We start from the raw sequence: 27,190 nt of genomic DNA on the forward strand, positions 1-27,190 counted from the left end.
TCTTCATGGAGAGCACGTGTTGCGGTGGGGGCCGCCAGGACACTCCAAAGTTGGGGGGCGGGCTAATTGATCGTTGGCCACTGATGCAATTGGGGCTTCCCTTGTTGTTGGGAAGAAGTTGATGTTGCCATTTATTGATCGACAGCCAGAAATAGTAAAACTCCTTGCACGAGGCTAGGGCTTCCTTTTTTCGCCCGTGCATTGGATTGCCCATCCCTCCCTCCCTAGAATAGGGTTGTTCGCTTTGACCTTGCTATGCCTGTCATGGGGTCGTCTGCTTTGGAGCGGGGGCCTGGTAGGAATTTTGTCCATCTGGCTGATTGGCTGGGGCCATTTGGTTTTTGCCTACTGCGTAGCAAATCGTCACAACTTGTAAGGTTCGCGGTTAGGCATTGGTTTATGGTTTGGTTGGTTGAGGGGCATGGATTGCTGTGCCTGCCCCTCTAATGCTGCTGCTGCAAGGGATTCCATTAAAGGAATTGGGAGCTAACTATTGCTTGTCCACTCTGTCAAGGGGGCTCGGGCCATAGCAATGAGCTCCTGGTTGCATTTGGGGTGAGGGTTCCCTGCTCCGCGTAACCCCCAAGTGTATTCCCCCATTCTGACTTTCGCATCGTGCAGAATGTCAGTTTGTCCCCCATGGTGGGGGCAGATAGTCGCAACCAATGCCTACGCAACCACTCACAAATTTGTATTTTAATAAAGTTGTGGCCAAAATTATGCCAAAAATCTTAAACAAAAATTTCTGTATGATGTGTGAGTTATTGGGGTGGACCTGGGGACCTTGACATGCAAAGTGGTGCTTCAGGTTAAGAACAGTTTCAGGTTAAGAACGGACCTCCGGAACGAATTAAGTACTTAACCCGAGGTACCACTGTATTTTAATCATTCTGAATTCATTAGTGATAGCTCTTGTTTCTAAGATTTGCCAGGTTCTGGTGGTCATTTGTATAGCTTTTCCACCAAATCCAACTCGCCTACAGAATCCACATTTAAAACAAGTTTTATTTGAAACCCCCACTATTGAAAATCTGTGATGTGTATCTTGGAGATGTGTTTTCCTTATGGTTCAAAATTCTAGATCCAACCCCCCCCCCCAAAAAAAACCTGTCTAAACAAAATCACACAGACCTACCTTATTACATCACCTCCAGCCAGTTAAAGGGGAGGAAAACATGTCCCCTTCTAGAAGGATCTCTAGCTTTTCCATTTCTGGAGCATTACTCTAGCATATGTTACAAACAGGATCCTTAGCAGACCTTGCCAGGTCTGCTTAACAAAGAAACTGAGCTGACCATTTTAGTAATCCCCCTTTTTTGCAGATCCCAATTTAGGGCTATAAAACCATAGAATTTGAGGGGACCCCAAAACCCCATTTATTCTAATCCCAATCTTATTACATTGATAAGACAAGCCTCATTTGTTCTTCGTAACAGTAAACTCAATGTATAACAAACAAACAACTTTCCACAACATATGGTAGCTTGTAATCTAAAGCACTCAATCACTTCCCAAGTGTTAACAACTGTGTTAACTTCAGTGAAATGAAAGTTAGTAGGTTAACCATGAGAAGGGGGTTCTGTGGATGTGAAATAAGAGTATTCTTTATTGGCTTTATTTTAAAAAAAGCATTTATAGAAATGCTCGTACTATAATATACAGTGAGTAGTTGGCACAACCACCTTACAATCACATTTCTCATGATGCAACCAAAGTTGTGAGCTGGTAACTTCCTTATTCAGCTGCTCTGGAATAGCTTGCCACAATGTGGGGGTCAGTCTGTTGCATATTGGTGCAGGCTTTTCCCCATTTATGTCCACACATTTCCCATCCATCTCTGCACTGGATATTGGAATGTTTGTGACATGCTCCCCCAGCTCTCTGAGTGCTGTTATCTAAAACTTCTAATGCAAGTGTTATTTAGGCATCATTGGCAAGTGTACATTCAGTCCTGGGTCCATTAATTCTCTACATTTGCTCCTGCTGATGGTAGGATCCTTTGCCCTGAAGTTTCGTTTCTTTCTAATCCCACCCGGGGGCTGGGGAGGAAGTCCTGTTGTGCAAGCAGATCTCATTCCACTCCTGCATACCCCACTTAAGAGTACGTTAAATTTCCACCCCATATTTCTAATTCTCGAATAGGGCATTTGCAAGATCATCATGCATTAAGGCCAATTTTTCATCACTGCCATCTTTTTAAATAGCGGTATCTTTTAGGTCAGGGCTTGGGAACCTGCGGTTCTTCAGATGCTGCTGGACTCCAGCTCCCATCAGTCCTAGCCAGCATGAACAAGGGACTAAGATGATGGGAGTTGTAGTCCAAAAACACCTGAAGGGTTGCAAATACCCCACCTGTTTTTTAACAGAGTAGACAGTTTCACCCCTAGACTCACAAAAAAGGGTCTTTGGGCTGTTTCCACTTGCTACACACCCACATTCTCTTTCCACCTGAGACTGTGCCCTGCTACCATTAGAATGTAAAATTCAAGAGCTTGTAATCCAAATGCTTTTTTTGGGAATGTGTTAGTGTGTGTTGGGGGACAGAAAAGGTTCACTGAAAGAGTCAAAGTCCTGCTCTTGCAAATATTGCAGATTTAAGTTGCAGAGTATCAAAAGGATAATTATGATGTGGCTCTTTAAAGAGCATTTGTGTATCTTTTTGTATATTCCTTGTCATAACCAGAGATAGAGTAATCCTGGGGAATAATAGCATCTGGTCTACAATACAATAGAGGAGGGGGCTGTGAACAACTGTCTAAGCAGCACACTAATTCTAGGACCAAAGGCTTTCCCCACTGGACCCTAATTCTTTAGAACCTGATGGGCCTCTGGGGAGACCTCTATTGACATGTAAATTGGCCTGCCCTATTATTGCCAGTGGTAGGCACTGCTGTTTATCCCAGCTGTCCCTGTGTTGGGTGTCTGTTTGTTGCTTGGTCTTCAACTCTTAAATATGTTTTGCAAACACATGGCTGAGAGGATCCACTGTTTCCCAGAGCGTGGCAACATGTCTCACGTGAGTTAGGAGGCTTTTTTTATTCATGTGTTTGTAATAAATATTCGGTACAGTTCTAGGCACAGGCAGCTAGAAAGCAATACAACGTTTGCATTTAAATATTTGGAATATTTTGCTATCTAAGCTCCAGGAAGAGCTGTTAAAAGCCTTGAGGGGTAATTGAAGGTTCTTTCCTCTTTAAACAATGGGCCCTATTATCTTTTCCAGTGGGAGAGCCTGTGTAGACTTACACAGTGTTGGTAAACTAACAAAAGATCCTAGTCTTGTCTCTGTTGCTGCTTTAGTTTAAATTAAAACCCATTAAGTTATTGTGGTTTAGCAGAAGGTGTTACTTTGTGTTTCAGCAATTACATTAGGTGACTGCAAATTTGTTTTATAATACCAACTCATCTTTTAAAAAAATTGACTATTGTTATTATCCTAGCATATAATTATTTACAGTATTTGCTTTTTACAAGGTTTGCAAAGCTGACTAGAGAATGTGAAAGTAGATACATTTCTGTAGGGGCCAAGCAAGTTGAAATGGTTTTTAAAACCTATGATATTTATTGAGGCATATTGATAAGCAGTTAAAATGTTTTAAGAAAAATATCTTAATTTTTGAAGCCATGTGTGAAAACTTATATGCTTCTGGCTTCCTTATTGGCAGAATGTGGAGGACCAGCCGTTACCCTTAGGGTGTTGAGAAAGCAAGGAAGAGACTAATTGAAATGTAACAGATTTATTATGTGCAGAACACACATACTGTACTAACCTATTGAGAAGCAGGTCTTTAAACATGTATGCAACCTGTGGATTTAAACTAATGCCTATGAAAAGCAGATTAGTTAAAATATGGGAGTACAAGGTCAGACTTCAGTAAAGTCTATTTTTTAATGATACAAGAACTAATATGTTGCGTATATAAAAATGTTTTATTATACTGTTTTCTGGTTAATGAAAAATCTATCTTCAATTCCTTAGAACTAAGGCTGAAATTCTAAGAATCACTTTGCTCCCCTCAAAGGCTTAAAAAAACCCCTCCAAACAAATATGAAACAAGAATCCAAAGTGAACCAGCTTTGTCACTTATTTTGTACCAATATTATAAGAAGCAGTAAGGAAACCTAAAATGCTTATTTTTTCCGGTTTTGCTGTCTTGAAGAAGCATTCAAAAAGAGACAACTTTCAAGCTAATCATTTTGATTTAATTGAATACTGTAACAGAGATAATAATAGTTAAAATGTGAAAAGATACTTTCCTCTGAGCTTTGAAACACGGTGGAAAGTTAATGAGGCAGAAGACTCCAGACAGAGTGCTCCAGATGGTCAAGGCAGTAGAGAGAAAGAAGGCTAGTCTGTGATAGACTGAAAGGGAAGGAGTATCTGAGCAAAGAGGCATTTTTTTATGAGACAGCCTGGAGCAAATCCGCAGAAGATTAAAAATCAAGAAGATAAATACTGAGAGCTCAGTCTGGAAACTGAGCCAGTGGATCTGCTAATTGAGGAGGTGAATGTTGGTGCACTGGGTAAAAAAATAAACAATGCAAGATACCTTGCAGGATTCTTATAGCCCATTTTTAGTGGCTCAAGGCTTATTCACATGTTATGCTTCTGTTAACAGGTAGGTACCAATTGCCTGGAAGTACCTTAGAGGCGGTTCACGTTCTGCTTTTTAAACCCGGTACAAAGGTACAGTTTCTGAATGGCAAAGCACATGCATGGTAGCATCTGCTGCGAGTGATGGTACACGTGCTTTTAAATGTTGGGGTTTTCCCTGTAATAAACCTGGAAGAAAGACAAGGAAGATTTGGGAGTGCAAATGGTGGGCCCTTCTGTGAAGCCTCAGCAGCAGGGATGATGGGTACCAAAGCCATCCCTGCTCCCCCCTCTGAATTTCTGCAATTTCGCCAGTTAAATAATCCATACATATTCATAATTTAATGTTTATAGTAACTATAGCAGGGCAACCTGCTATAGCTAAAAACATGTTTTTAGCTTTTTAATAGCTAAAAACATGTTTTATTTTTTCAGGAAGCTGAATCCTGCTCCCAGTTCTTTATCTTTGCATGTGTTCTGAGCATATTAGAGGAAGGAATTATGTGTGGCATATTTATATGCATTTCCTGTGCTTTCAACAGGAAAACATTCATGTTTGTATTTTTTTTAAAAAATGCACTGGATATTCAGATTATCTTCCCCATTTTACTAGATGCCAGCTCCCCCTCTTTGGGGGGGGGGCTGCTTTGCAGGCGGTATCTGGGTCTCGCAGTGACCCGGCAGTGGGGGAGTGACTCAGCCCCGCATCACTGGGATGCCCAGTCGCGTCACACACCCCCAGCTGACCAATTGGGTTAGCCAGGGGGCATGGCTACATCCGTTTAAATAGCGACACAGCTGGAGAAAAGTCTCCTTTGCCTCCTTTTGTCGGATCTCCCAGCCTACCCACTCTCTTTTCTTGTGTTGATTGATTATGGCCTTGCTATGACTATTGTCGGTCGCCTGGTTGTTGGGGCCAGGTAGGAATTTTTCCACTTAGCAAATTGGCACCAGCCATTTGGTTTTCACCTACCTAGTAGCAATCGCCACAACTTTGTAAGGTTAGGCATTGGGTAAGCTTTATTATGGGAGGGGAGGTTGTAGCCTCTGCCTGCCCCTCCTCATTAAGGGTATCTCGTTAAAGGGATCTGGGGGTGTGGTTCCTGTCTGAAGCCTGGGCGTGGGCTAGGGCCATGCCAGGACCCCATCAGTGACCCTGGGGGAGCTCTTAATTGATGTATATCATAGGGCTCCCCCTTCTGGTGGTTGACCCTTATGAGACTTCCTGAAGATGGGCAGGAGTCAGGATATATTCTTGCTTCACCCAGTTGTTTAAGCCAAACCTCTCACATCTGTAACCAATAAAGTTGTGCCTAATTCACCCCATTAACTCAATATACTTGTGTTTGTGTGTTTTTTTTCCAGAGGGAACTGTGGGGCCCGGGGCCTCTCCACGCAATTAATTCCAGTGGTTTTCTTTTCAGAGTTCTTTTAAGTGTTTATTGTGATTGATTGACAACACTAATACTGGGAGATTAAAAACAGTTGGCTGCAGTTACAGATAGGTAGCCGTGTTGGTCTGCCATAGTCAAAACAAATTTTTTTTTTCCTTCCAGTAGCACCTTAAAGACCAACTAAGTTAGTTCTTGGTATGAGCTTTCGTGATCTGAAGAAGTGTGCATGCACACGAAAGCTCATACCAAGAACTAACTTAGTTGGTCTTTAAGTTGGCTGCAGTTTGATGCAGTTTTTTTCCCTATGAAAGAGGACTGTATAAATTGAGTGGAAGCTTCAGGGGTTGGGGCATGCAAGTTGAAATGCATATAGTTTTATTTAATCTCTTTAATGGGTTGTTTCATTGACTTGCATAGTTGCTGTTGTTGTTTTTAAAAAACCTTAGCCCTGGTAAACAAATATTAAGACAAGAGTTCCATTATTTCTCAACTTTTAATTTCACTCCAATTATGTTGTGATAGACAGACATAACTGATCAGTCTCTGCACAAACTGGTTTACTGTCAGGATGATAAAACATCATGTCAGAAACATGGGTAGGATTGCAGGGCCATCTTAGCCTGGAGATGGTGCTTGCGGTTTTAAAAGTGAAAAGGCACTTAGTGAGCATGAAGCTATTGTTCCATTGCTTTCTTCACTCATTCTTCTTCCCTGATTGCTATCAGGCAAAACTAGTTTGCTATATCCTGCAGGTAGGAGAGGGGGATCAAGGGAACGGTAAAATAGGAGGACAGGAATTGCGGTGGTTGCGGTTTCTTTGAGCTTATGTAGTTAGACAATCCTATGTTAGTTAGACAATATGTTAGTTAGACAATAGTTAGACAATATGTAGTACCCAGCTAAGGAAGTAACATAAATGGGTGAATGTACCCGTATTATGGATTTTGATATGATCAGATTTTCACTAAGGACACCAGGATTCAAACACCTGCAGAGCTGTGAAGCTCACTGAAAGACCTTTGACCAGTCAATGTCAATCCATTTGAGCCATCCAGTGTGGTTGTTATGAAGCCTGAGTTCCTTGGAGGAAGGTTGAGATCACACGTTTTAAATTAACATACATGCATTCAGAAGTGTATCTAAGCCAGGGGTCTGCAACCCGCGGCTCTGGAGCCGCATGTGGCTCTTTTACACCTTTGCCGCAGCTCCGGGGCGGATACAAGCGAGGGGAGGAGGCGCATTGTGCGCCCCGACACTCCCCACTGTGGCAGGCGCTGTACTGGTTGTGACGTTGCATGGGGCGGTGCGTGTGTTAGTCACGCACCATCCCGACGTCACCTTCCCGCCCACCCGCTACATTGTAAGGGGCATGTACGCTGGTCACTGCATTGAAAGGGGAGTGAAGAACACACACACACAAAAAGGTAACTTGTTAATTTAACGTTTATTTCTATGAGGAGGAGTAATTCTGAGGGGTCAAGCAAAGAAATAATAAAAAGTGACGAAAAGTTATTTTTATAATGACGAGTTTTGCGGCTTCCAGTTTTTTTTTCTTTAGAAACGGGTCCAAGTGGCTCTTTTTGTCTTAAAGGTTGCAGACCCCTGATCTAAGCCAACTTGCAATGTGTTGCTTTGTATGGGATCTACATTCTGATGAGCATTCGAAGATCCACATTTCAAATATGTTTAAAATTGTGCCTGACTAGAACTTGACTGAGACAACTATTTGCAGGTGAAGAACTGGCAACCCTAAACAAGCAATACTGTAGAACTGTGTCCTGGCTCTTTGGCGGTATGATAACGATAAGGAGGTGTACATATCAGCCACTTCTACCTCTTGGGTAGTATTCTGCTTCTGGAAGTGCTCACTTGTCTCTTGGATCATTTTTGTCTCTTGGATCATTTTTGTCTGGTGAGCTCCTGTTGCTCTGTCCCAGCTTCTGCCAACCTAGCAGTTTGAAAGCATGCCAGTGCAAGTAGATTAATAGGTACCACTGTGGCAGGAAGGTAAACAGCATTTCTGGGCGCTCTGGCCCTCGTCACGGTCCTCTGTGTGTCAGTAGCGGTTTAGTCATTCTGGCCACATGACCCGGAAAGCTGTCTGTGGACAACGCCGGCTCCCTCGGCATGAAAAGCAAGATGAGTGCTGCACCCCATACTCATTTTTGACTGGACTTAACTGTCATGGGGTCCTTTACCTTTACCTTTTACCATCTGAAGATGTGCTAAGAACAAACCTTCATTTAATAGTTATGCTTTGGAAATGTGGTTTGGCGTTCTTCTATATTTAGGACCAAACTGGAATGGTGAAGACAACCATCCTTGTTCATGTGCAAGCCCTTGTTGACATATAACATAAGAGTTGGTAGGGGCAGTCTTAATTTTTTCACGAAAGACGATTTGTGGGTAAGGGGAACTGAAGCGTCCTCTCCATGGTATGTCACCACAGGCACTTCTCTCAAAACTGAGGAAAACAAATATGGCTGCACTTGTAGTTTGTCCCTCAGTATGTATTGAATTCTGACACCTTTCACGTAGTTCATCTTTCAGATCTTTTCCTCCCCATGATATTTTGTAGGTATTCATAGCCTGTGATGTGTGAGCTGCTGTGAACTGTTAGGCAAGGATCCTTCCTTTAATTTAATAGACTTGTATGTACAATATAGTCTTCTTGATGGTTAAACATGATTATAGAAGTGGGCCTTTTTCATGTTCCCACAGATACCATATATGGGGATGATGATCCCAATGTCCATTAATGCTTGTAAAACAAATCAGGTTGGTTTTATTTGGAATCAGCCTACACTGATTGCCACAGGGCCATCAGAATCTTCCAATACACTTTGGAAAGAGCAGAGAGCCATGTCTTCTACCACATTTTAAATGATTACAACTTTGTGTACAAAAGAGTGACTAAATTTAGTTCAGGTAATTAGCCAGCTATAATTATTTAATTGCTTGGTCAGCAGCTTTTCCCTAGAGATGTGGATGTCCGTGTGCTCTCTCACTTTAATTCCTAATTGTTTCCAGAGCCTCTAGCACAATTTACAATATCCATGGCGCACTCCAGGATGTGCTCATGCTTTGGACCCAGTCAGGATGTAGTATTCATTTCTGATTAATCAACCGGGAAGGAAAGAGTGTGGCTCCAAATTAATTATTTCCAGCAGTTCCATGGCACCCTGAACTAACTTTCCCCATGCCTTTGTTCATACAGCCAGAGCTTAGTTTGTGCCAAGGCTCATCCCCAGGATGTGCTTTCAGCAACAGGACTTGGCCTTGTAAGCATGTGAAGTACTAATAAAGAGGGCTGTGTGTGCGCGCGCGCCAAGTGGTTTTCCTTCTGGCCACCTCAAAGCATGCAATCGGTGACTCTTACTTGTAAGTAAGAAAGAGATATTTATTCAGACAAGTGACAATACAGGCTCAGCAGCAGGCACAGAACTCCAGCGTCATGGTTCGAGAGCAGGGAAAGGAAGTTCACAACTGGAGGGAAGTGACAAAAGATGTCCCACAACTTTCCACAAGCCATCCACCAAGCTTTTAAAGACGAGATGTGGCTCGTTCAGTCACAAACCTCACTTATTTTGTGGGAATGGCAGGATTGCAAACACATGTTCCATCAGGGTGGGTGGGTCTGCCTCCATCTGTGAAGGTGGCACCTGATTCTAGGCAACAAGACTGCACCCTCCTGTACAGGCTCCAGTTCAGTCATCCCCTCCATCACTTCTGCCTCCTCCTGGGCTAATCAAAGCCAGTCTTCCCCCAACAGGTGCCCTTCAGTTGTTTTGGACTACAAATCCCATCAGCCCCAGCCAGCATGGTCTGTGCTCTGAGATGATGGGAGCACTAGTCTTAAACATTTGGCGGGTACCATGTTGGGGAAGTCTGCTCCACTCAGTCATAACATCTTTCTCACAAGAGAGTTCTCACTGGATCAGCATCCTTCAGCCATTTTGAAAATTCCTACTTTAACTTCTGAAATATGTCCATTTCCGCATCTTTAATTGGTGACTGCTTTGGATATAAGCAAAATCACCAAATATGATTTTATAATGTGGATAGAGAAATGACTACATTCTGCCATATTCAGTGCTTATATGGATATTGGAAATAGGTTAAAGCCTTTCTTCATCTATATATAATTGTTCAAGGAAGCCAGATGGCTAAGGATTAATTTATAATATACTTTTGACTTTTTTTAAGGAAGGAAGGAGGGGTAATTGTTTCTCCCAGGGATTAAAAGACATTTCATTTATAGTCTGATCATTAACCATTTGAAAAGTGAAACGTGAACAGCAGTCCGCCAACTGTATTCTCTCAAGCAAACTACAGCTCTGTTTATATATATGGGATTGCTCAATAATTATACCACACAAGTAATTTGTGACTGTTGTCCATCATGTCATTTCATAGCTCCATAGATTCAGGACTCAGGAGATACCATGCTGTTGTTGTTTACTGTTGTTACCTTGATTTACAAGCTGATACAAGATGTTGTTTTCTTCACTGGTCTGCAGCATTAAGCTGTCCAGATTGCCTATTACGTAGATTAATTTAAGTCTGCCAGTGGATGTTAAGTATGGTCTTTGTTTCCACCGGGTGCTAGTTTGCTTGGGGTAAAAAAATACATAAAATAAGGACTAGAAATAGAATATTGATGTATGTTAGTATCTGTAAGCAAATGGAACCTCTATGTCAGGGGTCAGCCATGGGCCGGTCCACCGTCCCTCAGATCATGTGGTGGGCCAGACTATATTTTTTCTATATTTTCTATATTTTCCTATGCCCCACAAATAACCCAGAGATGCATTTTAAATAAAAGGACACATTCTACTCATGTAAAAACACGCTGATTCCCGGACCATCCACGGGCCAAATTGAGAAGGCAGTCGGGCCGCATCTGGCCCCTGGGCCTTAGGTTGCCTACCCCTGCTCTATGTAAAGAGGCGTTATACATTTAAAAAGTGATGCTGGAGACACACACGTAGGAGAACTGCTGCTTTTGTGCCCTAATTGGAAGCTTCCCAGAGGCACCTGGCTGGTCATTGTCAGAAGGAGAAGATTAGATTAAATCAGGAATAGGAACCTGTGGCCTTTCAGATGTTATGAGACTCCTGTCAGCCCCAGCCAGCATGACCAATGGTCAGGGATTATGAGACCTGCAATCCAATAACACCTGGAGGGCCACAGGTTGACCATCTCTGCACTAGATTGACTTTGGCTCTGCTTTGTTCTAGCAAGGCTTTTCTTACATTCCTATCTACAGTGTTCCTGTAACACCCCACTTCAGACTAGGACGTCCCTTACCCTTATCTTACCTTAATGCTGAGCGCTTCTGATCACATGGACAGTTTTCTTGCCAGCGATGGATATTCCTGGAGGTGATGAATCAAGCGGTATGGAATCTCTCCCCTGCATTCTAGAGAATTCTCTGGATACTATGCAGGTGAAATAAAGTTAGAATTGGTCCTAAAACAAACTGTTTTGGAATTTTGAGATTAACATCCATATCACACATTCAGAATACTTTTATACCACTTCAACAATCACTGCTCCCGCCAAAGAATCCTGGGAAATATAGTTTGTTAAGGGTGCTGACCTCACAGACTTTGAATTCTCAGCACCCTTCAACACACTATTCCCAGATTCATCCATGGCAGTTAAAGTGGCACAAGAGCGCTTTAAACGCATGGTGTGAATATGTCCCAACAGAATTGGAACTGTAAGAAATTGAGAGAGATTAAGATGCAGTTCAGGGGTATCTTACCCAGCTTCTGCCATGATTTATTTGTTGTCTGAGGGTTTAACCAATGTGAGATGGAAACTGCATTTATTGATAAAACCAAAGGAAACCTTTAGCAAGACCAACAACAGTTGCGACTGCATGATTAGAGTTTGGCTGCAGTCCTGAATCTTCTGAAGCTGTTGATCCATAGCTATTAACTTTTCCCTGTTCTTGCGAGGAATCCTATTCGGAATAAGGGAATTTCACTTTAAAAAAGGGAAACGTTGGCAGCTATGTGTTGATCCCATTCAGTAGATTTAAGCAGTCTGTGTGTAGGATTGCCACCACCTGTCTGTCCTTGCGCTGACAGTGCTTTCCATTTTTAACACTATCTTTAACTGCTTTGCCAGTGGGCAGTTCATTTCCTTCCACAACCTGTCCTGTTAAGTTCTGCGCAAAGGGCTCACTGACGTTTGGTCAGTGTCTCTCGCATGATAAATCCTATTTGCTTGGCTGTGAGCATATGTATTCATTTGTACTTGGCATCTGGTTGTCTTTGCCACTTTAATTTTTGCAGCAGATGTTAATACAGGACTGTTGTTATTGAATGTATGCAAGGTTTGCTGATGCACTCTGTTCTTTTTCCGGCAAATCCTCCTGCTCAGTTTCTCCCACCACCTTTTTTTGAAGGTGGCAGGAGAGAGACACTTCCTGCTCTCAAACTTTTTATTCAAAACATCCGGTGCATCCAGCAACCCCAAGAAGAAGTTTTTGAATAAAGGTTAGGAAAAAAGGGAAGAGTCTTATTTCTTTCGGGCTGCGTTGGGATCACCATTAACAATCTTTGTTTTATACACCCCAGAAAGCTTTGAGGCACATTGGCAGGATGTGGTAGTTTTTGCCCACTGTGAGTGAGCACCGAAGAGAGATTGGACAACAGGGCTGAGGGACCAACTCTCATTTTGCTCCTCTCCTCCCAAAACTGTTTACATCCAAGTTTGCCTTCATATAATAACTGCTGTAAAATGTTTCAGAACTTGTAGCTGCCCATAGACCTAGTTTCTTATCACCTTCCTATCTCTTTTTTTAATGGTTTTGCAGTGTCTTTTAGGTAGTAAGCCTATGAACAGGGGCTGCCTTGTTTTTAATCTGTGTACAGTGCTTAGTAAATGTTAGAATCATAGAATTGTAGGCTAGTTCAACCCCTTGCAGTGCAGGAATCTGCAATGCATCTAACCTCTGCTTAAAAACCACCAATGAGGGAGACTCCACAACCTCCTGAGAGAGGCCATTCCAATGCTGAACAGCCCTTAAGGTCAGAAAGATCTTCCTGATGTTTAGTGGGAAACTGCTTTCTTGTAACTTGAAGCCATTGGTTCAAATCCTACTCTGCAGAGCAGGAGAAAACAAACTTGCTCCATGTGACAGCCCTTCAGATATTTGAAGATGGCCATCATATCTCCTCTCAGTCTCCCCTTTTCCAGGCTAAACATACCCAGCTCCTCATAAGGCTTGGTTTTATAAATTATTATTGTGATTAGGATGATGATAATCCATGCCCTAGATAACCATTCAAAGATGGTTATTTCCTTCTGTTATAAAAAAAAAGATCAAATACCTCCTATGGCATGGACAGCTAAAGCAGAATGCTCTGTTTATATATCAGGCAGATTTGAGGCTTAATTGTTCTTTGTGGGATTAACTTTTTTTCCTTTTATTGGAAACTTTATGCATTTATTTAAAGATTCTTAATGTCCTAACCTCATAAGCACCTAAGCTTTAATTTTGCATATGAGAAGAAAATTCTGACCCTAATAAAGCAGAGTACAGAAACCACTCAATATCTCCTTATCTTTGAACTACCAGAGCTTGTTTGAACGTTTCCCTTAAATCTTCAAAAGGAGCTTATATCAAAAGGGACTTATTTGAAGAGCTAAGGTCCTCCTAGCCAAATGCCATGGGTTTCATGCCTTTATTCTTCTCTCTTTTCCCCTTCTTTTTCATGTGTCTGTTTTTCTCATTCATACTTAAAACACTTCAGGAAGTTAATAACTGTCCAGTGTGTGATAGAACATTTAATTTTAAACACATGGTAGTCTTGAACTTGTTCATCCCAAATCCATATTTCATGCAAGTAAAGATCCTTATGCAATCAATTAACAAGCTTAGATGTATCTCATAAACTCATAGAATTGTAAAGTTGGAAGGGACCCTGATGTTCATCAGCCCCTCCCCCCCTCACTGCAATGCAGGAATCTCGACATGCGGTTGGACATCCAATTTGAAAGCATACCAGATCCTGCTTAGCTTTGCAACTGTGAAATTATGGTTAAATAATGGAGGTTTCACAGTGCTTGCCTCTTCCAACTGCTTATTAGTTGTCCAGTAAAGGTACAAACATACCAATACCTTGTCTGGTTTTTTTAAACAGACAAAAAAACTTTTATTATAAGAAATAAACAATATTCCAAAATAGCACGTACTGCACAAACACACCTAAACCGTATTGCCATACATAACAGTGCATGATGATATCAAAACCCAGGTGCAGGTATTATATTTTTGTATTTCTCTGACATTTAGATAATTTTGGGGGCTCTCCTTAAAAGTAGCATCTTACCAACACAGGACTCATGTCTTTTTAAATGTATGTATGATGCACAGTCCCAAATCAGATTTCATTACAGTGGTACCTCGGGTTAAGTACTTAATTCGTTCCGGAGGCCCGCTCTTAACCTGAAACTGTTCTTAACTTGAAGCACCACTTTAGCTAATGGGGCCTCCTGCTGCCGTTGCGCCACTGGAGCACGATTTCTGTTCTCACCCTGAAGCAAATTTCTTAACCCGAGGTACTATTTCTGGGTTAGCAGAGTCTGTAACCTGAAGTGTATGTAACCTGAAGCGTATGTAAACCCGAGGTACCACTGTATTTCTAAGTTGGGTTGAATTCTAGCCTTGTTGCACTAAAGTTTACTGAGTAAACAGAAGCTGGTTTACCTTTGTCTGTAATGTGCAAATTGAAAACGGAACACGATTTAAATTCACAAACATACAATCAATTTCAATAATTTTAGACTGCAGTTGTATACGTATATACCTTGGAGTCAGCTTGATTTTATACAGTCTTGAGTAAACATGTAGACTTCCACTGTTAGTTTATTTGAATATTACGTACTTCTATTTCAAAAGTGGGTAATCTTTACTATGGACCAGGATACATGCCAGTAAGTTGCTGTTCTATATATTTTGAGAAAGCTGGTAAACAGTGCTAACTGGGTGCATTCAGTAAGCCAACGGAATTGATGCATAATTTGTTCAAACCATTGTGTGATTGCAATTAAAATGCTATCTCTGTCTTAAAAAAAACCCCTTCCATGTTGTATTTTTGGAAGAAAGACCACAGCATCATGAATGCACATTTGCTTTCTGTAGTTACCATTTGTTAATTGTATTTGCGCAATTACTAATCTAGGTACTGTTTATACATTAATGCCACTTAAAACTTTGCAGTGGAGATTACGCAGTGTGGTGCAAAGGTCTTCAGAAAAAAAATATTGTGTGGGGATGGGTACATATCAGATATCATTGTATTTGAAAAGCCTAGTAGGCCTGCAGGCCATGTCAATGGTGCACATTGTTATTGGCAAAAGGCATGAATTACAGATCTCCACAGCAAAGGCAGAAACGGTGAACTTGCTTGGGTTGACAAAGACAAGTTTCTTCAGCTTGTATTGACCCTTTCTTTCCCTGGGGAAAAAAAACAATCTGTGCACCCCCCTCTTATGCTAAGTAGTCTGCCAGTAGGGTTGGCAGGGATCCAGTGCCAATGTCTGACTGGTGTCAAGCACCTGCTTCAGTTCGTTTCCTCATTTACGTAGAAGCGAGGAAATCACCCTAATAAGCAGAGATGCATATATTAAGAAACGAGAACACAGAAAGACTGGAAGGGTCAGAACAAAAAATAAACTGTCAGGGCCATCAGGGGGTTTGTTAGGCCCTATCTTGTCTGTGCCTGCCCTAAAATCCTATTCATGAGCAGCCATCCATTCAAAATGTGAATATGAAACTAGAAATTCAGAACTCCATCCACCAGAAACTGAGGGTGATTCAGGAATATGGCTTTGCTTCAGCTGCCATGAAAATAGAGGTTATATTGTGCAGGCACTTTTCATCCTTGCCCTGATTGTTAACTGTAATATATTGAGACGAAAGGTAATGTGCTGTAAGGGTGTGGGAAAAAGGCAGAGGGATTTCTTAATCTGGTTGATGTAGGAAGTGGGTGTCTATAAGGCTTGTTGGAAGCCAAGCTTCTAAACCAGGCTTCCTCAACCTCGGACCTCCAGCTGTTTTTGGCCTACATGAACTCCCATGATCCCTAGCTAGCAGGACCAGTGGTCAGGGATGATGGGAATTGTAGTCTCAAAACATCTGGAGGGCTGAGGAAGCCTGTTTTAAACAATAAAGAGCAGGTTACTGACTGACAAAGTTGTCATATTTAGGGAATTTATGACTTCATCTTTTATGGGCTACCTGGGCTGAAAGGGTCAACTGCAACCTTCCCAGGAAAAAAAACAACCAACCTGGAATTAACCCCACAAGAAAGACACTGACTTTATCCATTCAACATGGTAAGCCAAACTATTATTGGTACCATGCAAATGTGCAGGCTCCCTGAAAGGAGCTTGCTTTGTCTCTGGTCCTTTGGGCTGCTGCACCACCCTTGAACTAAGCCAAGGTTTGGCTTAGCGTGTAATCAAAACACTGGCCCATGGCTAAGCTCTCTCTTTGCTAATTTATGAGCTACAGTGAAGAACAAACCATAGCTATGGCTCATGGTTAGAGAAGAGAAAGCACGAGCCCAGTTCGGATGGTATCCTAATCCACACCTTAGCATGGCGTTGTAGTCTGTTAATTATTTATTTCATAAAATCTATTTACTGTTAGATTGTAGAAAAAAACCCTTAAAGTTATTGATTATGATTTGGTGTTTAATAAGTTTGAGTTGAGGAGAAGGGAGGAGCGAGAGAGAAGAGGCAGAAAGGAAAACATGCTGAAAATGTGACTGGAATAAGCACTATCTCCGTAAGCATTACAGTCATACCTCATGTTATGTTTGCTTCAGGTTGAGCGTTTTCAGGTTGCGTCCCATGGTGAACTGGAAGTACGGGAAAGGGTTACTTCTGGGTTTCGCCGCTCACACACGTGCTGACGTGCAAAATGACATCATGTACATGCGCAGAAGCGGCGAATTGTGACCCGTGCACGCACAGATGTGGGTTGTGTTCTGCTCATGTTGCGAATGGGCCTCTGGAACGGATCCCTTTCGCAACCAGAGATACCACTGTATTTGAGTCCTTTCCTTTTGGACAAAGGAGCAAATATAAAACAAGGCATGAGAGTAAAAAGACCTAGAAGCTCCTCTGTGGGAAACCCACACGTTTGTATGGTCCTAGCAAGTCATAATTTGGGTTGTTGGGTTGTTGTGCGAACAAGTAGTCTGTGTTTTGTGGCAGCTACAACCTTCCCTGAACTGTGAGCCAGCTACAGGATAAAAAGGAGAATCATTCTCATGCAAAAGAAGAAGTGCCATTAGCAGAAAGACTGTTGGCTTGTGTTGGGAAAGCAAACAGATGCAAAACCATACTTTGAAATTTCCTTTTCCATAAATGAATCATGGCATTATGTTTCTAAGAGTTCTGCCCAGGAATGCAAATTGATTACTAGAGACACTCTGCTCTCCTGTTCCTTTTTCTAACCCTGCTGGAATTCATTCTCTTATGTGCTGCTGGAAGGAACAGAGCCCATGTCCTCTTTTCCTTTGGGTCACCCTAGCAAGGAAAGTCCATCAGTTACGCAGATGCTGTAGCAGGCGGTGTCACGTCCCTTGGTCTGAAAAAAGTACAGAAGTTGAGATCCCCACCCTCTGTTCCTGCTTCTGTCTTTGACATGTGTGATCCTTTGGATCCTAGTCTATAAAGTGTAGTTTTCCTTTGTGTGTAATAAAGATGTGCTTTTAAAAAATCTGTTTCGAAAATAATGAATTATTTAACAACTGCTGGAGATTAAATGAACTATTTGAGTGTGTTGTGTTTCTATTTTTAAAGAAGCAGAATTCAATTACTCCACTGGTCAGCTGATCTTGTATAGCGCGTCATGACGTTCTGTTAGAAACAGAGTGTCCTGTTTCAAATGCAACCCTTTCCAGGCTGGCTGGGAAATTGAAAAATTAGGCCACAAATAGAAAGTTATAAAATGTATTTATGATTTTCTTGGCAGCACTGCTTGCCTTAGACCTTAATGATTGATTTTCGCATAACGTTAAGAGCAAAATTCATTAAAAGCACAACTAAGACCGTGTCCTTAATGTTCTCAGTTTTTGTATATATTGACCTTGCATAATTTTCGTGAGTGAAGTGGCATTTATCAGATGTGACCAAGTACTGTTTACTGTAAAATAGGTGTGGGGGACATTTTTTCAGCTGGAGGATTCAATTTCCTCATGGGCAACCTTCAGAGGTAGGTGGGGCGCACACCAGTGGTGGGTAGGGTCTAAGGCAAAAACTGAGTGGAACCAGAGGCAAAAGTGTGCAGAGCAATGGATTTCATTCTTTTGTACATTCTAGCCATGTAAAAGTTGGGAGTTTCTGTACGCACCCACAACTGCTCATCCTCTGTTTAGGCAAAGAAAAAGTCCGAGGACAGATTCCAGCCAAATAAAAGCACCCAGGAAGAGTATGGGACATGGGCATTGTGGGGTGTGGCCTGGGGCCCAGGAACTGGCTATAGGGCTGTATTTGACCCTCAAGCCTGAGGCTGACCTTGATATAAGAAGAGGCACACATCACCATGGCCCTGAAAGACCTCCAACCTAGCCCCTTCTTTATTAGGTTCATCCTGCCCGGTTCTCCCTGCAGTAGTCCAGGAATTGTGAAGGAACAGAATCCCATGATTAATCTACTCCATCTTTAACATGGTAGAGCGGACTCAACATATTTAAACATAACATAAAGTGAAGATTCAACATTTCTTCCATTTCTGCAACTGATATTGCACATCATAGTTAACCAAAACTGCTTTCCTCTTTCCCATGCTGGCATTTTCATTGTTAACGTTCATGAAGTGTGAATATTGCCAACCAATATTTGGCATTCCTAGCTCGTTCCTCCAATCCTATAAAGGCTCTTGTAACTCAGCCATGCTTATGTACCCCTACATGCTTTCCCACCTTGTTCAGATATTCACCCAACGTCAGCCTTCGATATGTCCACCAGTCCTATGCATTTTCCCATTAGGATTTCATTCATTCCACCCATTTTTTTTTTTTGCTGCTGTCCTTTACCTGTCGCTCCATTACTTTCATTTGTGTTCTTGCTACTACCTGAGCTTATGTCGAGTCTTAAGTAAAGAACATGGTTGGCTCCAGATATGATGGCAAGATTGGACATTGGCTGGGAATGTCAGCCTAAACAGGTCAGAAGCAGCAAGAGAGGCCAATGTCAATTTCACAAGTATCCTTTCTGTTAAGTTGTGGGCGAACATATCAGACGACACAGCGATTCTTCAAACAGCTCTTCTTTATTCTAAGGCCAGAACTGAACTGAACTGAACTGAAGAGCTCAGTCAGCCTGCTTATATAGAGCTCCAGAACAACGTAACTGTAGCAACTTTCTAAAACTATCCAATCACTGAACGTCACTTTCGATCCTTCATTTGCATGCAAACTATCCAATCACTGAACGTCACTTTCGATCCTTCATTTGCATAACTATCTACAGTATCCCCCTGCTGGCCCAGGGTGAGAACTTCAGTACATAACACTTTCTGTCTGCTTTTAAATATAAAATCAAAATCAGGGAAACCCAGGGGGAATCTTACTGAAAAGCAAAAGCAACATGCAAAACGAAAATTGCCTAGTATGGGGGTCACTTTTTTGTATGGGCAATGGCAGCAGGGAGAAAGGCACAGTACAAGGGCAAACGAGAGCTGAAAAGAAGTGTCGCGGCCGGGAGATCTGTGGCGTGATCTCCCAGAGTCTTTTTTTTAATAATCAAAAGCAGCTACATGGTCCTCCAAATTGGATTGGGGCCAGTCTTTTTCTGGGATGGGAAGTTTTAGTTGACTTTCCCCATCACAGCAATTTCATGACTTTAAACTTAATGAATTGCTATTATTCAAGGGGTGGAGAAGACAGATGCAATGTGGGTATTGGGTACCAGTGCCCTGCCCACTCTCTGCAGCTAATATAAACTGTGGGAAAGAGTTTAACCTTTCCTTCCCCGGAGCCATGCCCCTAGTGCATTCTGGAAGACAAAGAAAAGTACATTGTGAGATCTTGTTGCAGATTTCTTTGCATTGTTGTAGCTTGGTCCAGTTTGGCCAGCATGCCGAGTAACAACATGGCACATGTGTGGGTGCACAAGGTTTAACTATCCATCTCCATACATTTTTGTAGCTTGTTTTGTTTTAGAAGGGGCGTTCATGATTCCTCAATGCAGCAGAGCTTCATCCATGATTTCCCCAATTCCCATGTGTATTCAGTCTAGTCGGCACATACAATCTCTCCTTAAATAAAGTTCAACTTGGAACTGACTCGTGGTATACATTCAGTGTTGAAAAGGACTAAAACCTGGACATTTCTAACCTTATCTCAAAGCCACCCATCCTTGTTGCTTTGAGATGCCTTTTTCCCTCCTGTTAACTGTCGATGCAGCAGTGAATGAGTCATTGAGGGATATTCTTGGATTCCATTATCTGGAAGCTGATTACATCATTGCCTCATTGCTGTGGGTCTGAAATACTAATTCTTTTTGTCAGTCACACTATCCTTTTTGCTTTCTCTCATATCTTCTCATAAGCAGCATTAGGAAGAGTGATTTTCATTGCTAATTCTGTGTCCTCCTAGCTGGCAGATTCTCTTTTCTACAGGGTGGGGTGAGGATGGGCTTTCTTTTTTGCACAGATTTTAGCTTGTTATTTCAAGAGCACTTGTGCATTGAGGAACTTGGAATTTGCACACACGGTGTTAAGATCTTCTCATGTCATTTCATATTGATAAAGGTGGGAGTATGGAAATAATAATAATAATATTAATAATATTAATAATAAAATTAAAAAAAATAAAAATATACCACCCTTTATCAAGAGACCACAGAGTGATTTACAACAGAAAACAGAAAATACATACTATAATAATACTATTGTTTAGGGGTTGTTGTTGGGGTTTTTGTTGTTGCTGTTACTGATATTAATTTTGTGTTACATTATTTTTGGATCTTATGATTAATGCTGAAACTTCAATTTGATTGTGATCTTTTTTGATGTGTTCTATTTATTGTTTAAGACTACTTTTGTAATTATGTAAATATTTTCATGTTGTAAGCCCCCTTGAGCCTGGTTTTAACTATGGAAAGGCAGCATACAATGATAATGGTGATGATGAAAGGCTGTAGATGGAATTAACAGCCGAAAGCTGTAGGCCTGGTTGAAGAGGAATGTTTTTGCCTGGTGACTGAAGATAAGGAAGGAAGGTGTCAGGCGAGCCTCCCTGGGGAGAGCACTCCACAAATAGGGAGCCACCACAGAAAATACCTGTACTCGTGTTGCCACCTTCCAGACCTCTCATGGAAGGGGCACACAAATAAGATGATTGCAGGGTCCTGGCTGGTTCATACTGGAAGAGGCGGTCCTAGGGGTATTGTAGACCTGAGCCACATAAGGCTTTATAGGGTCAAACCAGCACTGCGAATTGGGGGGGGGGTAGCAGGTACCAGAATTCATCTTACTTGAGAGAGATAGAGGCAAGTCCGTTGTTTTGTTGTAACAGAAAGGCTAGATGCAAGTAAGGCAAGGTCCCCCTCCCCCCATTACATCACTTGCTGTTGCAATGGCTGTGGTGGACAGCCATCCAAATACTGAGAGACCTCAAACGGTTTTTAAAGAGAAGCTGTTCTGCCGAGTTAGTATAATCCACAATAAGCAAGATTGAAAAGATGGTAAAGGATCCAGTCAGCAAAAGAGACCAGAAGACAGGACCTCTAAATCACCCTATGGAATGAAAAAGATTCTAGTGATGCCTCAACGAAAATTATTGGTGCAATAATCCGGGGTGAGTTGCCGAAGAATATAAAATCAGGCTTTGAGATATTAGCCATTAGTAAAGTTGGAATACTGAGATGTTCTGTTAAATAAGCTTCCACCTCTCTACAAGTCTTGGGGAGTGTTGCTAGAGAGTTTTTCATGTGTTAAATGTGCGATGAAAGTTTAATTATATATGTTTACAAGACATATTATAGTATATAAATGTCCCGCCTCACTTGTTCCAAGGGATATTTATGATATTTAAGTACCAATGGTCCCCTCTCCTGGTCCGCCGCCTCTGCCACACACTCTTCAGAGCCCTGTCAGTCCCTGACACTGCCTTAAACTGAATCAGACCGTTGTTTCTTCTAGCTGAGTTTTGTCTGCATTTACTGGCAGCAGTTCTCCAGGGTTCAGGCAGGAGACAGATGCCAGGGATTTGAACCCAGGACCTTCTGCACAAAAAGCAGATGCTCTATCCCTGAGCTGTGGCATATCTTTCATAAAGCTTCTTTGTGTTTCCCATGGCAAAATGAGCAACCCATTTTGTCAAGTGTTGTGTGGACAGAAAAGAAAAGTGTACTAATCTCTTCATTATTTTATTTGGCCTGATAATTAAAACATAGTTATATCTGTAAATAAATTTAGGACAAAAAACAACAACAACCCACTACCACCTCCCTCTCACATGTTTTTAGATATGTTGTTATGTTTTTAGAGTGGCTGGGGAAACCCAACAGATGGGCGGGGTATAAGTGATAAAATCATTGTTGTTATTAAACTATCTGACTTATAGAAGACATCTGAAGGCAGCCCTTTTAGGGAAGTTTTTAAGGACTGGTGTTTTTATTATGTTTTTAGAGATGTTGTTAAGCCGCCCAGAGTGGCTGGGGAAACCCAGCCAGACGGGTGGGGTGTAAATAATAAAATTATTCTTATTATCACAGCAAAATAGCTATAAAACCTGCATATTATTGGGGATACTTTTGCTCTTTGGCTGCCGTTCCCAAAGAATATTCTCTGGCAACAGACGCTGAGAGTGCTGTGCTGATTGAGATCACCAACGAGTCAGTTTTATGATATTCTTAACAATCACGAGACTCCTGCTGGAAGACATTTAGACATAGATAATGGATTGATACCTACACACGCCGGAGGTTGTACTCTGTGAAAGTGAGTACACCAGTAAGGGAGGAGGTGCCGTGATTCTGTCCATTAATGGAAAGGCTGTGGAGGGAAAGCAGGCTTACAAATGAACATCCTGGAGCGACAAGAGAAGGCAGGATGGTTTCTGAGCAGCGCATCCTCTCCCCTCAGGTTTCATGCATTCGCTGCGGTGTGGAGTTAGAAATATAGTGCCATTTACGCACTGTAACTACTGATATTCCTGTTAAACAAATGGACGGCAGAAGGATGTTCCGAAAGTATATCTTTCTCAGATCCTCTGTGTTGCGTGTAGGAATCCAACCAGTCTAGCTTTTTCAGTCTTCCAGGTATTGTTTGCCACTCCTCCTGCTGCTTTTCAAATAATTTTTAAAGGAGTAATTGCTGCTGTTTTGTTTTCCATGATGTGACTGAGAGTATGTTTTGTGTCTCTTCCCCTCTCCCTCCCCCTTTAAACAGATGCAGAAGATGGCATAGCAACGGATCCAATCTTCCACCAAACTGGGGTCCCTCTGTGCACTGCAGTTGGACTGATGTGAAGCTTTTGTTTTGGACTGGAGGAGCTTGCCCACAGCTTGTCCTGAAATCCATTCTCTCCTAATTCATGAGCCAGCAGGATGTGGTCGCCGTGCTTTCAGAACGCCTTCTCATAGCTGCATACAAAGGGCAACTGGATAATGTTGTGCAGCTTATCAACAAGGGTGCCAAGGTAGCCGTTACCAAGGTAACAAGAGAAAAACTCCTTACAAATTCATGGAGAACTAACCTCACTCCCAAACCATTCATTCTTTCTGATAAATGTTCTTTTGGCTTTGAAAATCTAATTGTTCGAGGAAGTGGTGCGGACGAAAGTATTTGATTTCCCCACCCCCACCCCAACTTGGGCCAGTTGCATTTAAATGAGACACCATTTAGATGTGAAATAATTTTCCTTCTTTTTCTGCTGTTCTTCCTTCTCCAAGGGAAAGAAGCCTAGAGCATCATAAATGTGCAGAGTTGAACAGTGAATCCACTTCTATATTTTTCTCAAAAGTGCACACTGCATTTTGCAGTGGCAAAATTAATGGTTTTAGGGGGAGGGAAATCAAAATGAAGTTATCTGGGGTTGCCTGGAAAAAACAGCACCACCTCTGCTTTAAAAGGGAGGAGAGCATCCTGTTTGTCTTGGGGAATGTTACTCCAGCTGTAAATAATATATTTTAGGGAAGAGGACTTTGAGTAAAATTTTCATCCTCTAATGGCTGGGAACATAGTAAATGCTTGTAGTATCTTGTGTAATCCTACTGATTTTTCAGAATTAAGGTTTGGAAGGGGTGGGTGAGATACAGGGTTTGAAAACTTTGATCTAGCATTTTTGAATCCAGCTTCCAAATTTCACCAAAATCTTGTTCGAAACAAAACTGTTTTCCAACCATATATGTTTACAAATGGTAAAATGACAAAAATATACATTTATTCACATGGAAGGAGGGTAGGAGTCTTTGTATTTTATGTTGTCCTAGCCTGGAGCCAAGAAGTTGGGAATAGGGTGCTTCTCCTTTGTTGCTTTTATTCCATTCTTCCAGAGGCCAGCGGTTTAAACGCATGCTGCTGTTCAACATGAGTGGAATGAAAGTTGCAGGTCTTTAATGGTAGGTGTGGCCACAAGGACCCTTCCCCCAGAGAGTGGTCATTTGGGTCAAGGATGGCACCAGAGATACTTGAAGGGGGTGGTGGTGACCAGGAGGTGGAGGTGGCCTTTCTCAGGTGCCTCCCATATACTAAAAATGTATATGGGGCAGCCAATTTGCACAACATTCCAGGCTTCTTGGCAACTGGCCTCACCTCTCTTACCCCTCCCCTCACTTTCCTAACACATAGGTAGGATGGAGATTTGTTTCACCTGGGAAGCACCAAGAACTTCAATATGTCTTCTAGTCCTAACGTGGGGCTAAGATTCCAGTTGCTCTCCTAGGGAGGAATGTACTTCTCCAGGAATTACTGGATTTCAGTCTGTGCTACCACCCTATAGACAGTGTGTATTCCTGAACCCTGGAAAAGGTTGTGGGGATGGACCCCCCAGGTTGCTGACAGTCTGTTCACCAGTCTGTGACTTGAAGGTGCCCCAAACAGCTGAGCATCATTCTGGTGGAAGAGAGGGCTATTCATCTGGAACTACTAGCCTATCAAATATAAGTAGCTGGGCAGTGAGTCCTTAGAAGAATGGACCGTGCACCTGCCAGTTCCACATAAACAGCAAGGAAGACAAGTGCACTTGTCAAATCTTTGAGGAGGCCTCTGCACTCCTAGAATGGTTGGAGTTTTGTGCAATTCCCGGTGAGAGTTGATTGTGATGGTTCTTGCGGGCACAAGCCAAATTGAACAGAAAAATGTCATGAGCATGCAGAAAGAGCCTCATGGGTGAGACTGAAGCATGCATTTAGTTTTCCCATGGAAATAGATGGGATATTGTAATTCTTAACTTTGAGTGAGTTATGCCTTAAATTTTAGACTTGCTTCAGAGGTGGCATAATTTTAGAAAGCTTTGAGCTATAAATTTGGTAGCTACGTAGGTGTAGTGCAGCCATTCTCCCAATTCCCATTTGGGACAGGGTTTCACCTATCTTTATAGGAATGCCCAAAGGAAAATTACAGACACATATTCTACTGTAGATGCAGCTGCACTTGCTTATAGCAGGAATATACATTACCTTAGTATTGGAATGTGAGGTCCCACTCCTGCAATAGTTCTGCACTTCTAAACAGGGAGAATATCAATGCGGTGTGGAAGAATCTCTTTCAGTGGAATCGGGTTAGGATGAATATAAAGCGCTGTGTGCAAGCCCTAAAAATCTGTGCTAGGCACAAGTGTAGCTCGGTTCAGTTCTAATGTCTTCCCTAACTGAACCACTCTTTTCTATTCGTTCATTTGGGTAGGAGCTCAGACCCTTTGCAGTAAGCCTAAGCTTGCTTCCCCAGTAGTATTTCCTTCTTCAGTTCCAAGGTGGCTCCTTTCACCCTATTCTTCCAGAACATTGGAAGCATCATCTGACATGTTATCTTGGAAGCTTGCAGGTGAAAAAAATGTTTTGAGATTATTTCACTGACAGGCTGCTAATGTTCATTTTCAACCCACACTAATTTTAAGGGCTGGAGACAGCTCAGAGTTCAGAAATGACAGGGTCCAATCTGAATGGGTAAGATAAATCCTGTAAAAGAAATGCCTCCCATCTGAAGCAATGAATAGGTTTACAATGTATTGCAGTGCCTGAAAGCGTCAATTTTTTGTGCCACTGGTGGCTCAGTGCAGGAAGGTAGAGGGGAAGAGTGGGCACATGGAAGGGACTCTGAGGGCGGAGTCATCAAATGCACCTCTGTCCCCCTCTTCACTTTGAGCCCTCACACATTATTTCTGACCATCTGTAGAGGGTGAATGTTCATGAGGGCATATGACTTCCAATATTTGAACAGATTTTAGAATAAACTCCTTATCTTCTTCTTTTTTTAAAAAAAGCACACTGGCTAAAGATAATGAAAATAAACGCCTGAGGAAACACTGGAACAGTTATGGAGGTATTCAAATCATTCTGAATTCAGGCTAGTACACACAGAACTCTTTAAACAGAAAGGAAGAAAACAGCATTTTTGAATTCTTGTTTACTTGAAGCAGCAACACATGAATTAACGTGGTCTTTCACGGTCTAATAATATAGTTGTCTCAGCTTGCTGGAATTGAAAGAGGTTCCTGTTTTCCTTTTTCTTGACTGAAGGCCAATATATCTGGACAAGTTCTGTTTAATAAAAAGACAATTCAAGTATACAAAGTCCAGTAACAATTTAAAAAAAAAAATGCTTGCAAGTTCAGACATATACCTAAACATGCTCTTAACACTGTCGTTGTTGGAACTATTCCTGAATGAGGGCCAGTCTACACATTGCAGTGGTCATATAGTGTCTGCTTACTAGCCTCCTCGTGGTGGCTATTCCATGTACAGTGGTACCTTGGGTTACATATGCTTCAGGTTATATACGCTTCAGGTTACAGACTCTGCTAACCCAGAAATAGTGCTTCAGGTTAAGAACTTTGCTTTGGGATGAGAACAGAAATCGTGCTCCGGCGGCGCGGCATTAGCTAAAGTGGTGCTTCAGGTTAAGAACAGTTTCAGGTTAAGTACGGACCTCCGGAACGAATTAAGTACTTAACCCGAGGTACCACTGTATTACTGTAACACAGAGATGGGCTCAGCATGTGCT

The 27,190-nt window shown here is 41.9% G+C and overlaps 1 protein-coding gene across 12 annotated transcripts in view; it reads left to right on the forward strand.

The window, feature by feature from the left end:
- The window catches only part of ANKRD6 (ankyrin repeat domain 6), a 64,413-nt gene that overhangs the window by 9,021 nt on the left and 28,202 nt on the right, over window positions 1-27,190 (forward strand). For 8 of the 12 annotated variants that reach the window (XM_083608288.1, XM_083608296.1, XM_083608295.1 and 5 more), the window contains exon 2: window positions 23,417-23,681. In XM_083608288.1, the coding sequence (XP_083464414.1) occupies window positions 23,562-23,681 (120 nt within the window). In that variant the 5' untranslated portion in view covers window positions 23,417-23,561. Of the gene's footprint in view, window positions 1-2,914; window positions 3,017-4,619; window positions 4,688-22,975; window positions 23,287-23,416; window positions 23,682-27,190 lie in introns of those variants that run through there. The other 4 variants (XM_083608293.1, XM_083608294.1, XM_083608292.1 and 1 more) reach the window with 4 other exon arrangements.

This window comes from Podarcis filfolensis (genome assembly GCF_964270895.1).
Source record: "Podarcis filfolensis genome assembly, chromosome: 3".
NCBI classification, from domain to species: domain Eukaryota; kingdom Metazoa; phylum Chordata; class Lepidosauria; order Squamata; family Lacertidae; genus Podarcis; species Podarcis filfolensis.